This window comes from Carcharodon carcharias, chromosome 20 (genome assembly GCF_017639515.1).
Source record: "Carcharodon carcharias isolate sCarCar2 chromosome 20, sCarCar2.pri, whole genome shotgun sequence".
Classification (NCBI taxonomy): domain Eukaryota; kingdom Metazoa; phylum Chordata; class Chondrichthyes; order Lamniformes; family Lamnidae; genus Carcharodon; species Carcharodon carcharias.
In genome coordinates, this window is record NC_054486.1 from 87,058,327 (window position 1) to 87,073,598 (window position 15,272).

The window sequence follows — 15,272 nt, forward strand, 5'->3', positions numbered from 1 at the left end:
GTGCCCACCTATATATAAGACTGGGTAATTCCTGTCCTGCTTAGGGAGGGAGCAGAGTATTAAGCTGCTCTATTGCTGCCTGTGATTAGCCGCCAGGGTCACGAAGCTGCGCACGGCAGAGTCAAAGTTAAAGAGAGGGAAAATGTAGCTTAGGGAATCAAACTGAGGGGAAGGGTGCACAAGACATGTAGCAGTTGTGACATGCTTGGAGTGTAGCACAAGACTTGGGAGTGCAACCTGGGACTGCATCCAACAAAAAAAGCCCAAAACTTCTTGTTTATATATATATATATATATATGTGTGTGTGTGTATATATAAAGATCAGGATTTGTAATTTATCACCTGATTATTTTTGCATTGATATTTCCCCTTTTTTTCCCTCTGAGACTCGGGGTGATTTGTGAATCCTGAGAGAACTCCCAAGAAAAATCCCCTTCGGAAGAAATTTACGAGCTCTCGTCATTACCCGAAGCGGCGGGCGTCCTCAAACTGACAGCCTCTTCTCTCTCTCTCTCTTTCTCTCGCCTAGTCCCTGAAACCTGCAGCTCACATGTGATCTCGACACTGCATCAAAAAGCCATGAAATGAGAACTGGCGCCGGAGTTTAAACACACACTGGAGGGGGTGGGTGGGACAAAAAAAAGGAAACAAATAGGTTTTCTTAACACCCCCCCCCCCCCGCAATAAAACAAAAGCAAAAATTGTCGAGGCGATGGATTCACTGACCAAACGACCGAGAAATACAATAATGTCAACGTTTGCAAAAATGACCAAAGTTCGCAGGAGGAGAGAGATGTTTCTTTATCAGATCGGCGTCTCCTGCAGCATTCTGTTCCTCGCGTGGTGTATGTGCAGCCTCTTATCGAGACTAGGTGAGTGAGTGCAGCTTTTCCTTGTCGAGGAATTGAACTTTTCTACCTGGTACCTACCTATCACTGCAAAACTGCTTTGCAAAAAAAATGTTTAATGATTTTTCCCTCTCTCTCTCTCCCCCCCAACCCCAAACGGTGTTAAACCACCCCCCCACCCTATTCGTTTTGTATTAAAATATAACATTTTCGAGGCTGCAGTTTAAGTGATTCCACTGTAAGTTTGCATCTCCCTGTGCCACCCCAGCGGAGTAATGAACTAGCACAGCACGAGTTTGTGCGGCTTTGTCCAAAATCGATTGGACTATTATAACTGAGAAGTTTGATATTTATGGAATAAGATTACCTCCGCAATAAAACATCCTTGATGTAGCTGCCCTGGAGGGTGTGTGAAGTACCACCCCCCCCCCCCCCCCGGTAACGGCCTGTCATTATTTTCCAATGCCAGTCTTGTTTAACACTTTAAGAATGTTTATTTTTTTAGCAAAATGCAATTTGCAAAAAAATATCGCAAGTTCTATTCAGTGGTCGTAATTCGTGCATGTGAAGGTCGTTTTAAGTATTGTGGCATCCTGCGGAAACTCCGCAATTAGGAGGATGTTATGAATGAATTGTGTTGGGATTTGTTCAATCTGCCGTTCGGGATGACTCCATTTGTTATTGGGATTTTGCACCGGTAAGTTTTGAAAATGCTCCTGCAGCCTACTGGCGTGGGCTTGGCTGGAGAGTTCGGACTGAAATAAGATCAGAGATTTGGAGTCGAGAAGTAGATTGCAATCCCAGTGCCCCAGGCGGACAAAGCGGCATCTTCCCCGTGAGACACTAATTCACCCCAATTGAAAACTCCCAACAGAACACGAAAAACAGACTGGACACCAAGCCACACTGGACCCAAGGTGGTGGAGCAGGAGGCTAATGGTGGCAACAACAGCCAACGACACACCAGCAAAGAACTGCACCGAGCCAGGTAAGGAGTACGCCAGAATGCCCAAGAGTGAATTGCTGTTTAAATATTATTTGACATCCAAGTCCCCTTTTGGGGAGTGCAGCAGTCATTAGATATTGAACCAGATTGGATGCGGCGCTAATCAAATATATGCTGCTATAGTAACCACCTTGTGTGAAGATGTCAAAGCTAGTGTACGCTGGTAGAACTGCTCTTGTGCTGCTAGGGAGAGTCAAGGCAACAATTTACTGCAGGCAAGCATTATAGTTCAGTGGAAGGTATTTATGATTTCTTACTTGGTACCTTTTCAGGTGTTCTCCATTTGGCACCACATTTCGATCAAATAGATGTGTGGAAACCATTTGTTTTTCCGATTCAGATTGTCACTGGTTAAGAGTTTGCCTGGAAACTATTCTATTTCCAAGCAAGATCACCCCCTTTTAAAAAAAAACTTTTCTAACAGTTCCCTGGTGGGTCGTAGAACTTCCAGTTAAGGTGGCTGCACGATCCAGTCTTTTTTATGCTCAGTGTATAGTTCCACAACACCATGACCCTTTGTTTCATGTAACATGTTCATTAGGACAGTCTCTTGTCACTCAAGTAAACACCACAAGGCACGAGGCAATAGCCTGTTCCAAGTGACTGTTCAAGTGGTTTTATATTTGGTTTTCTCAATGGTAATTTGCAGCTGAAGTGGAGATGATCCATGGTCTTTAAAATGCAGAAAACGTTAACCATATGGCCTTGACTGTCCGGCTGGAGTTAAAGGATACAGAGTTAAGATTAACCAGCTTCAAGCAAAGAGTTGAGGAAAGACTGAACAGACTCTTTCTACTAGAAATGACTAAGAGGTGATTGAGGTCTTTAAAACGATAAAGCAGATTGATTGGCAGCTGCATACATAAAGATGTTTACACTTGTAGGGAGTCGAAAACTAGAGGCTTTATTTTAACAAGTCATCATCCATAAATCCGATACACAATTCAGGAAAAACTTCTTTACCCAGAGTGGTGAGAATGCGAAACTTGCTACCTCATGGAGTGGCTGCAGGGAATATCATTGATGCGTTTAAGGGAAAGCTAGATAAATATGAGGGAGAAAGGAATAGAAGGATATGTTGAAAGGGTGAGATGGTAAGGTGGGAGAGGCTTGTGTGGAGCATGCACTCCAATATAAAACAACTGAATAGCTTGTTTCTGTGTTGTAAAATTCTATGTAGTAGAGCAGTGCAGAGTGGACGCCATTAGAAATGATTAATACTATGGTAATGAACCCCATCAGCCAGAAGTTGGACAAATATCAGTTGGAAGGAGGATTGGAGGCGAAAATGATACATGTGATTAAATTATGGGGAATTATAAGGAAATTGGGGGCAGATTTTTATTGTGATTACATATTCTGTCACTTGGGTGAAGTACATAAGGAAATTGCTGGAGAGGGATGCATGTCCATAAGCAGCCCACGTGATTTTCTGTCAGTTGAAAATCAGGTGGGCCTTGTTACAGTTTCCTTTTCTGCAGGTACAGAGATCCAGCCTGTTCATGGGATCCAGGTACTGCCCAGCTTCTAGAACAGGGGAAAACAGTTCTCTATGATTCCTGTGGTGCTGAAATGTGGATGGGAACAGGGCTGTTACCTGATGTCAGATTGCAATAGTGAAGGTGTGGGGATAGGAAGATTACCGTTGGCAATCAAGAAATATATTATGTGCAGCTTTTTTTCAGACATATGTGACAGAGCGGATCATAAATGATTTATGGAAGGTGCGTGCTCAATGGTATTTTCTGTGTTCACAAATTCTAGCATATTTATGACTTCCACAAACTAATAATCAGAACTGGTTCTCCAAATATTAGAATGAATGATGTGTAATAGCAGGGTGTTCTTCAGTATACAAGAGGATGTTGGTACAGTATGAATATAAAGATATGATGCACGGTATTGAAACAGTGCAGATTATGTGTAACTTTAAAAGATCATCACAGTTCTTTTGAATTGGACCAGGAGAAACAGTTTTCTTTGAATGACCTCGTGTGAAGCATATAACGCATGAGAAGCATATAACGCATGTGAAGCATATAATGCATGAGAAGCATATAACGCATGTGAAGCATATAACACACATGAAGCATATAACACAGTGAATCAGAAATGATTGCTCAACTTATTGGATAGGGAAAAGAGCCACAAATGTTAGTGAGCGTGAGCATAGGTGACATTTGAAATTTATGAAAATCAATGGCCTGGAGTTTGCAGTCGGGACTTTGGAATCAAAAACGTTATTTCTAGATCTGCAGATGATACCAAATTGGGTTTGGCGGGTTGGGGGGGGCGCAGTGGTGGTGGTGATTTGCTTTAGCCAATGCTGAGAAGGACTGCAACAAACTGCAGGAGGATATTAATTAACTGTAGAATGGGCAAATAATTGGTAAATAAAGTTCAACACAGATAAATATGAGGAAGTACATTTTGGTATCAGAATAGGGAGGTCACTTGGAAGGTGCAAATCCAGATGGAATAGAGGAAACAAGGGGATCTCAGAGTAAAAAAACACCAACCACTAAACCTTGCGCCACAGGTTATCAAGGCAATAAGAACAGCAAACTAGCACTAGGCTTTATTTCTAGATGAATGTAATTTAAAAGGGAAGTTATGATAAGTCTGTATCAAACCTTGGTTAGACCACACTGTATGCAGTTCAGCTTGCTATATTATAGAAGGCATACGTGGTACAGGAGCCGATATTGAAAAGATCTATAACGTTGATACCAGGAATCTGTGGGTATTCATATCAGGAAAGAATGGACAGGCTGGATCTCTGTTCTCTTGAAAAAAGAAGGCTGAGAGATGACCTAATGGAGGTCTTTAAAATTGTGAAACATTTTGAGAGAGTGGATACAGATAGAATATTTCCAATCATGGGGAAGAGCATAATTACAGGCCCTGGATATAATATATTCACCAAGAAATTTAATAGCGGATTCAGAAGAAACTTTCTTATCCAAAGAGTAGTGAGAATGTGGAACTCCCTACCATAGGGAGTGGATGAAACAAATATTATAGATGTATTTTCAGGAGAAGCTAGACCAAGATTATGAGGGAAAAGGAAGTAGAGGGTTACGATAACAGATTTACCTAGCGTGTGTGAAAACTTGAGGCACTAAGTAGTTAGAACTAGTAGCCTCTATTACTTTATTATGTGAATAATTTAAACTTGTTAAAATTAGTTTAAAAAACTAAAAATAATCCAAGTGAATTAATTACATAAAACTTTAATGAATCAAATATATAAGGTTAGATGGAGATGACACTGCAGGAGGTGTGCCACATCTGGAGAAAGTGGGGTGGTCATGGAGACCAGGGAAGTCCTGAGCAGCCACAACATCTGCAATTCAAGGAACTTCAGCTGAGAATTATTGATCTGGAGTCCGAAGTACAGGCATTGCAATGCATTAAGGAGGGGAAGAGCTTTTTGGACAATTTTATTCAGGAGGCTGTCACAGTAATAGTTTAGATTTGATTAGTGAGGTCAGAGGCAAGGATCTTTTATTATAAGATTGCTAATTAACCCTGTCTCATTAGGTAGCTCTTGATCTAAAATAGCCTCTTTCCTAGTTAGTTCCTTAACATATATTGTTCTAGAAAACTCTTTCAGATAAGTTCCATGAACTTGTCCTCCAAGCTACTTTGTCAATTTGGTGTGCCCAGACATATGAAGAATAATGTCCTCCACAATTATTGCATTATCCTTGTTGTATGTGCATCTAATTTTCTGATGTGTACTCCATCTAACATGATTACTGGAAGGGGTCCTATAAGCTACTGCCCCCTGTGCTTTCTGAACTGTGTTTTTTTTTTAGTTCCACTATATAGATTCTACATACTGATTTTCTGGGATAAGATTCTTTTCCACTTCTGCCTTTATCTCATCCGTTATTATCAGGGTTACGCCACCTCCTTTTCCATTTTGCATTTTTTTCCCTAAAATTCAGGTACCCTGAAATATTTAGTTCCCAATCTTGGCCACCCTGCAACCATGTTCTTGTAATGGCTACTAGTTTAAACCATTTATGATGTAAATTCATCTATTTTGTTAAAAATGCTATGTGCATTTGGATATAGCGCTTTTAATTTTAACTTTTAGCTATTATTTCCTGGTGTGGCCTTGGTTCCTAATACCCTAGTACCATGATTAAATTCTCTGTCCCTTCTTGACTCAACCTGCTTGATTTTACCCAGATTGCTCCTGTGCTTCACAGTCTTGACATTTTTCTTCAGATTTATAAGTTTACCCCTAGCTGAACTCTCTCTCCCCTTTTTAATTTAAACCCCTATCTAGCAGTCTAGTTATTTGATACGGGTTTAAGTGTTCACCATCCCATTGAAACAGTTCCCTCCTTCCCCAGAAGTAGCACCTATCAATTCATGAAGACATTAATGTCCGGCAGTGTCTGATCACAGCAATAGCATTATGCATGGTTGTGCAAGTACCTAGGTAGCTGTCAAGATGCATTTATCCTGTGACTATCTACCATCTCCCCACCATCCCACTAACCCTTCCAGGAATATGGCAGGACAGATGTCACCCCACCATACTTGAAGAACACCAATTTAACCAAAGTCAGGGGACCGCCCGGATGATGATTATAGAGCATGCCATTGGAATTGCTGAAGCACAAACTCAGGTGCCTTTACAGGTCTGGGTGTTCCCTTCAATATGCCCCACTAAAGACCTCGTACATGATAGCAGTGTGCTAAATTCTACACAACCTCACCATACAGAAAGGTGTGTAGTTGGAGGAGGAGCAGCAGCAGGCCTCACAGGCTGAGGAAAACCTGTGGAAGGTAAGTAACCAGTGGAAGAATGAGGCCACCTAAATGTCTTGCAGTGAGGGAGGGGTTCATTGCTCAGCGATTCCGGTGACCTGTTCATTCCTCTGTATAGGGCCCCATTGAATTCACATTCCTTGTTACATCTTTCCCCACTCCTTTCATCCTGAAATAAGGAACATTCATACTATTCAGCAACCTGTGTACCAGTGACATACTGACAGCGCTGACTCAGTTGATGCTATAAAACCACACTGAAGCACGTGATGCCAAATACGATAAAGGTGATTAATTTAATGGCAAACATAATAACTACTATCTATTCAATTCATGCTCTGGTGCCAGCTGATGGTGCCTTTCTTATAAGAAGGTTTCCACACTCTTAGTACTCCTAAAAGATGCTTCCCTAGTGGCCTCAGCAAAGCTGGTGGAAGATTGCTCATGCTGGAACCCCTGAGATGCTTGTGGTCAGTGACTTCTAGGCATTTGCACCTGTGAGGGCTGCTGGAAGTTGCATGTCAGCATAAGGGAACTGGGCCAGAAATCCAGAGGCTTACAGGACTAATGATCTGAAGACAGGAGGTCAATTCTCACCATGGCAGCTGAAGAATTTAAATATAGTTCATGGAGTAAAAAGCTAATCTCATTAACGATGATCATGTAACTGCTGAATTATCATTAAAAACCCATCTGGCTCATTAATGTACTTTAATGCTCCTTCCTTCAGCCATCCTCACCTGCTTTGGCCTACACATGACTCCAGCCCCACAGCAAGTTGGTCGACTCTTAACTGCCCTCTAAAATGCCCTAGCAAGCTGCTCAGTTGTCAGGGAGGGCACAAAGGGATGGCTAATAAATGCTGGCCTTGCCCACAACACCCGCATCCAGTGCAAAAATTAAAAATCTTTTTGAGCCTGTGTGAATCTTGTTGGCACTATGGCTGATATTGGTTGAGAGGGTAATAGAGGAGAAGAGCTGATGACAGCCTGAGAAAGGTCAATATATGCTGCTCTGGCTGTGCCACTGCCTAGCTCATTGCATTTGCTAAACTGCAGGACAGTAGACCTCTATCCAATTGCTCTGTCAACCTTTTCAGGCTTGACGTCTTTCTCTGCAATGAGGATGTCTGCCTCTCCAAGGCAGGGAATAGGTTTGAACCTAGAGTCTGAATGGCAACTATTGGAGCTACACCAAAGCAAGTGACACTGACTCCCATTATGAGGGCCCGGCTGGATTGTCACTGTAAGTGACCACACTGTCTGGGATAGGCTGTAGAATGCTGATGCTATGTGACTTGACACCAAACAGGTATTGCACTGCAAGTTTCTACAAGCAGCAATGCGATAATGAATGGAGAATCTCTTTTTGTGATGTTGATTGAGGGATAAGCATTGGCCAGGGCACCAAGGATAACTCCCTGCGCTTCTTGAAACTGTGCAATGGAATCTGCTGAAAGGGCAGACAGGGCTATGATTGAATGTCCCATCTGAAAAACGGTACCTCAGACAGTGCAGCACTCCAGTGGAGTGTCAGCCTAGACCTTTGTTCTGGAGTCCCTGGGGCAGGATTTGAACCCTCTGACTTCTGAGAGTTTCACCAACTGACACCATGGCAGAATTTTTCCAACCTGTGGGAGGTGGATTCCAGTGCTTAAAGGCAGGGAAGGCCACGGAAATTGATGCCCGATCGGGATCCTGCCCGTTCCTGATTCTCCCAGACAGCCATTGAAGACAAGTGGGGAGCTTCCTTGGATCTGTCAGGTAAGTATTTAGGAAGTGATTAAGTTAGTTAAGCCAATTATTGACTGTTTTGATCCTGAACCCTGGATTTCCCAGCAAGGAGACCTGTTTCCCGACCTGTCGGCAACTCGAGTGCACAGTGGGAGGAGCTCCTTCAGTGAAACTGACGAGCTGGGAAGGTTTTGATCAGTTACACTGAAGAGCTCCAGCCATGGCCTGGTGAGAGGCTGCAGCTCTTTCACTGCTCGGCAGGTGATTGTCAGTTTCTTGGAGGGCACTTCACCTGTCCAGCACTTCACTCACCCTCAGCTACACTTACCGCTGCCAGGCTTCACCACCACGGCATGGGTGCAGCTTATGCAGCTCCACCTTCCACCTCTGCTGAGAGGCAGGAGAGCAAAGGCCACACCACCACCATCAGCAGCAGCAGGAGCAGTACCACCTACCTTCTCCTCAGTCACCTGTCCCTCCACAGGGCAGGGGGGATGGGCTTCAAGATCTAGCTGGAAGGAGGCTGGACCTGCAACACAGGGTCTACAGGCAAAGGGTCAACTCTCTCTTGCTCAGGCTCAGGCTCTCACGGCGGGTCACTGATGGCACCCGCAAACCTCCTGGCACACGACCTCTCTCCCAGTGGAGCAGGTGGGCATGCATTGCCAATGGCCGACAAGGCACCTGTCACTGCAGGGCCACTCCCCCCACTACAACCCCCACCAGGTCTCTGCCTGTCTCTAGGTTTTGTCCTTTCTTCTGAAAGGAGAGAAAATAGAGATGTGACTGTTTGTTTGTCATGGCTTGTATGGAGAGGAGGAAAGGGCAGCAAATGTGGAGAGTGATTGTGAGGCATGGGTGCAAGAGGACAGTGGGCTGAGACTGACTGTGAATGGTTGTTCAGGTGGAGAGATGAGATGACTGTAGGGAGAGGAATGAATAGAGCTGCAGGATGTATTGACCTGAGGCATGCTGTGCAGGAGAATGCTGGGCAAGTCGGAGTATGGAACTTGGTACCTGAAAGTATGATGCTACTCCGCTCGTGCCCTCCTGAGGCCCTGGCTCCTCAGTGCTCTCATGTGTTACAAGTGCTATTGAGCCCTTGTAACCCATGCTGAGGACCCTTTAATCAGAAATACTTCCTTCCTAATTGGTCAGGAAGCCCAGAGGCGGGATGATAATTAGTTTGCTTTGTGATGTGAGGATCGGATGTGCAAACCAATTGAAAATGGTCCCGCCAATTTGGCAGGGACTAAGGTGAAGAGATTCTGCCTTGTGTGCTTGGGGTACTGCTTCCCAAGTGGTGACCAGTGTCGGAATGGTGTTGGTTGCAAAACGTGTCTGTTAAAGAAGTCTTCGTAGTCTTTTGTGTGCTGATAGCTAGTCATTATTAACTACTTGTCACTATATACAACTATACAGTAAAGGATACAGGTATGGGGCTATCGCCATCCTAGGCCAACACCACACTGACCCTAGGCCTAGGTCATGTGCCTTCTTACATCACGTGTGTGGGCAGTACTGTACTCAGTCACACACTAACCCGGCATGTACCAGACATTCCTACTACAACCAGCATCTTAAACTCAATAATTGAATATTAACAACAGCTTGCATTTATTTAGTGCCTTTAACGTAGTTCCAAGAGATTTCATGTTAATGAGCAGAATTTGACATCGAGCCACGTAAGGAGACAATAGAACAGGTGACCAAAAGCTTGTTCAAAGAGGTACATTTTTAAGGAGAAGCTAAAAGGAGGAGAAAGAGATAGAAAGACAGAGGGGTTTAGGGAGGGAATTTGAGAGCTTGAGGCCTAGACAATCGAAGGAACAGCCATCAGTGGTGAAGCGAGGAAAATCGGGGAAGCCAAAGTTGGAAGATGCAGAGATCTCAGTGAGTTATAGGGTGGGAGAAGGTTACAGAGATACATGTTTGTAAATGTAATTAAACAAGACAAAAAGATTTTGAAAACCTGGGCTTGAATCTTGCGTCCCACAGTCAGGCGCGTGCCTGACCCAAATGCACGTAAAATTGTGCGACAAGACACCGGGCATGCATCCCAATGCCATCACGTGCAATATTGAGGTCGGTGGGTGCACGCCGGACTTGGAGCAGCACCCACCAACAATTAAAACGCCAATTAAGGTAATTAAAAAACCTATTGACCTTGATTTTACGTTGCCAGTGCAATTTTTAGCCCATCGCATGGGCAAAACGGGTGGGCGGAATTCACATTTTAATCATTTCCTCATCCACGGGCAGGATAAAAGACCCCCAGAGCAGCAGCAGTTTCTCTGTCACTGCCAGTCCTTTGCTGTGTGAGTACAGTGTTTCTTGGCATCTCGTTTGATCGTCAAGCCTGCCTTTCAGCATCTCAGGTCCTCATCTTCCCTGGAAATTTCCTCTGAGTATCGCAGCACAGAGCTCCTTCATTTTCAAGGCACTGGTCCTCTGCATCCCATCTAATGGGGATGGTGTATTCTGCTGGTGGAACCTCCTCTGAAGAGGAAGAGAGGGGCAGGAGGGAGAGGAGGCCAAGTTGGCCTTCGCAGCATCCTAGGGACAGACCTTTAAGAGGAGAGGCCCAGAGACTTGGTTGGTGCAGGACCAGCAGGGAGGCCAAGGCAGGAGGGCATGCCGAAGACAACACTACCCAGCGGCTAGAGCGTTCAGGCAGTGCTTTAACTACCTCCCAGATGTCCGAGGTCCAGTGCCGCAGGAGACTCTGCCTCTCCAGAGACATGGTGATAGCGATATGTCACGTGATAGGTCTGGAAATCGCCTCCAACTGTGTGGGCGGACACCCCATGCTGGTGGCTTTGAAGGTCACGGTGGCCCTCAACTTCTATGCCTCCGCTTCTTTTCAGGGCCCAGTGGGGGATCTGTGCAGCATTTCTCAATCAGCTGCACCCAGTTGTGTCAACTTGTGACAGATGTTATCTTTAGACATGTCAGCACGTTCATCCGCTTTTGGATAAATGAGGCGAACCAGGTGGAGAGAACATGAGGCTTTGCTGCAATGGCTGGGTTCCTCTGTGTCCAGGGTGTAATAGATTGCGCTCACATGGCCATCAAGGTGCCAGCAGGTGAGCCTGGAGCTTTCATAATCAGAAAGGGGTTCCACTCAGTGAATGTTCAGATTGTCTGTGACCACAGGACACAGATTCTCCAGGTTTATGCCCGTTACCGTGGGAGCTCACATGATGCTAATGTCTTGCGGCACTCACAGGTACAAAGGCTGTTCATGGCTCCTGCACGAGTAGGTGGATTGCTCCTGGGTGATGAGGGTTATCCCTTGGAGAGGTGGCTGATGACCCCACTCCGTCACCCAAGAACTGACACCGAGGAGAGATACAATGGAGTCATGCCTTCACAAGGGCGGTGGTGGAGAGGACAATCAGGCTCCTGTAGATGTGTTTCAAATGCCTGGACTGGTAAGGGGGTATAATGCAATATCCTCCAGAGTGTTTATCCCTCATAGTTGTCGTTGCTGCACAACCTGGCTCTGGCAAGGGGGTATCCACTGGAGGCTGAGGGAAGTGAGGCAGCTCCACAGGCCATGGAGCATGACTCGAGTGATGGTTCAGAGGAAGAGCCTGGGGAGGTGCAGGGTGAAGACCTCAAGGCAGAAGACAGGAATCCTCATGGTGGCAGGGACACTAGGAATCTTTGATGCAGTGAACCTTCTTCTAGGCATCCAAGGCATCAATGCCTTGTCAGGCCAATGGCACTGTCTCCTTTGCTAACAATCAATAAATTAGAACCCAACCCATTATGCCAGCACCACACAATGCCATACTTTTACCAGCGTGTGCTGCATCTGGCACCTATTCATACCATCCAGCCAACTCAGCCCAGTCAAATGAATGTTTGTTCCTTCACATGAACAAACAAAGTGTCCATCCCTAACACAAGGGTCAAAATAATTAATGCAAAAAATGTCACCTGTGACACGCCTCTGCTGTGCTCAAGATGCCTTCAACTTACGTCTGTGGGTGCTGCATCTTGGTGCCCCCCCCTCGCTGACAGTGGTGTTGGAGGCAGCTTGCTGACTCTGCTGTCTTGGTGACCCTGATGACCTTGGTGGTCGTCCTTTGGCCACCAGAGCCTGTGTTGGCTCTGCCTGGAGGGGTGCATCCAGCCCCATAGCTGGGTACTCCTCAGTCATTGCCGCGTTGTCAGATGCAGCGGCCAGTGGCAGAGCGGTGGAGGAGCTGGTGCCCTCATCCAGAGTGCCCCGAGAGGAGCCCGCAGAGATGACAAGCAACTCGCCTGGCAGCGTGAGGTCCATCTGCACCTCCTTGCTCACCATTGATGGACAGGGACCTAGCTGGGATACTGGGTGCCTCATCCGTCTCACTCACTGGCAGTGACCTCCTGAGGTCACTGCCTGTGTGAGGGCTTGCAGGTCTGAGTGTAACCCCAGGAATCCCTGAGTCTGCTCCTGAAGCTGACTTTCCATGAGAATCGCCACTCTCTCAATGGAGGAGGCTGTGCGCTCGGTGTTGAGGGTCAACGTAGAACTCATGCTCTGCATGGAATCCTCTCATGAGTCCGCCAGTCCTCCCCGTGCATCACACTGGACATCCAGCATCTGTCGCCTGATGGACGACTCCAGAGGCTCATCATCTGCCTCGGATGCAGCATGGTCCTGGTCTCCAGCTGTGCTCCCACTGTCTTCTCCCTGGGACCTCTCTGCCTCTGCCCGCTCCTCATGTGAGTGTGATATGCCCTCACCACTGTGCATTACCCACAGAGCCGAATAACTAATGCCCACCCTCATGTGAGTACCTGCGCAGGTGCCTGGTTCAGAGAGACAGTGTGATGCTGGTGCAGGTGTGATGTTTTCCTCAGAGCTCAATGGGAGGACCTCAGGGTCGCCGGCAGCTCCTGTGGATGGCGCACTTGTGGGAGGAAGGCAAAAGATCAGTACATTCAAGCATCAGAGTCACTATGCATGCTAGGCTGGCTGCAGAGGCAATGGAGAGCTGCTGCATGGTGCCATCTCCATTGGAGCTTCAATGGGCTCTCTGGCTACCACAGTTCAGTATCTGATGAGGAGCCCGTTACGTTTCCAGTACCTACCCCCTACGCATCTGTCACCTGCACTCGCATTTTCACCCGAGAACCCCGCCTCACCGCGACCAGAGGAGTAAGCTGGTCTGAAGTGTTCCGGCTCCAGTGCATCGCTTTTGAGCTTCATGAGGTTGCACAGATTTGGCACTCCTCCAACTGTTCTGCAGCGCTCCGCAGCATTTATACTGCTCTTCTCCTGAAAGGGAGAAATAGAAAGCCTCACTATTGCTCCATCTCCCTGAAAGTCCTTTTCTGGTTCCCACCCGGGCATTAGGCGAGCCATGTCACTGTGGCACATCTCACCCTGCAATGCACTGAGGCCCGTCATGCTGACATCCCAGCCTTGGCAGGACAGGCTTCAGTGCCAGTAGCATACACACTCTTAGACCCGTGAACATTCCAAGCAAAGGGCACCCGACTAAGGTTCTTCACACAGGCCCATGCCATTTTCTGCACTTACCCTTGCTGACCACAGCAGATCATTGAATCTTTTGCGACACTGAAGCCACATGTGGTGCACCACGTCATGTCCACAGACCTGGGTGGTGACCTCTGTTGAGGCCTTCTTGGTCAGGTGGGGGTGGCCTTCTCTTGGCGCCCCTGGGCATTATGATATGCTGCCTGGCACTGACCTCCTCGACCAGCATTCCCAGGCACTCATCTGAGAAACGGGAGGCACAGTGCCCATCTGACTTGCCCTCCCATGACCACAAGGTGCTGAGGCCATGACTGCACACCAGGACACTTCTTGAATAGCTTCCAAACAGCTACCTCAGCCTCCCCCACAACTCCTGGCAGCCTTCAGGGAGCCGCCTCTTCTGCTTTTGGAACACCCCGCTGGGTCCCCATCGGACCCGGCGACCGATGCATTCCCACCCCCATGCACAGAAAACACACTTGGCGGTTGTGTTTCACACTGGGCGGGCCTTAAATGGCCACCCAGCATAAGATCGCGTTCATAATGCAAACTCGGCCGGGAGCGGGTTTTACATCCGACTTCAGGCGCAGCCCGAGAGTAAAGTTCAGGCACTGGTGCTTTTCAAATCTTCCTGTCAACCTACTCTGTTTATCTACTTTAAGTTGCATTTAAATGTTTTTGGCCACTTTGAGATGTTAAGAGCTCCTTACTATTCAACATTAACTATTGGTATCATGTGGCAGGCACTGTGGTGTCTTTTGCAATGGACTGTAGTGGCAACAGTGAAAGGCCACATTTTATAGTTTGGAATGGGGAGCATCCAGCTGATTGGGCTTGAGTTGGAGCTAGATAATTGATTCAGCTCAGTACCCAATCCTGCAAGTTAAAAGCGTTTTAACTTTTGTTATCACAATTGCAATCTGTAAAAATAATAAAATAAAGATTACATTTAGACTGCTGTCATGTTTAATATTGCCACAAATAACTCGACTGAGGTAACGCTTGTGTTCCAGCGACTGAGCTTGATGTAGGAACGATTGAGGAATAACAGCTATAAGACATCTCTATAATTAAATTTCATTCTCAGATTGTATATTCTATTGAAGCACACTTATGTAGAGCTCTTCTTATCAAAAATTTCGTAAATGTTCCTCATTTGCATTTGTAAATGATTTTTGAAGCAGTTTGCAGTGCTCCCTGTAGAATTTTGAAGGAATCTGATCACATGGAGTGCAATTTCAAAATTGTACTGCAAGCGTGGGTAGCCAGCTTTTGTCGGGCAGATTTCAGCGTGAGGTAGGATAAAAGATTAAGTAAACCTTTTCACAATTTAGACTAAAGTGTTCTTATGCAAGTTTTTATATGGCTTTCTAATTTATTGTTTTCCGTCAGTCAAACACAC

At 46.2% G+C, this 15,272-nt stretch overlaps 1 protein-coding gene across 1 annotated transcript in view; it reads left to right on the plus strand.

Annotated features, from left to right (window-relative positions):
- The first annotated feature begins 713 nt into the window (after positions 1–713).
- Positions 714–15,272, plus strand: part of LOC121292357 (sodium/potassium/calcium exchanger 4-like) — a 283,353-nt gene continuing 268,794 nt past the window's right edge. The window contains exons 1-2 of the mRNA XM_041214208.1: positions 714–873; positions 1,724–1,837. Of these exons, the coding sequence (XP_041070142.1) occupies positions 714–873; positions 1,724–1,837 (274 nt within the window). The remainder of the gene's footprint in view (positions 874–1,723; positions 1,838–15,272) is intronic.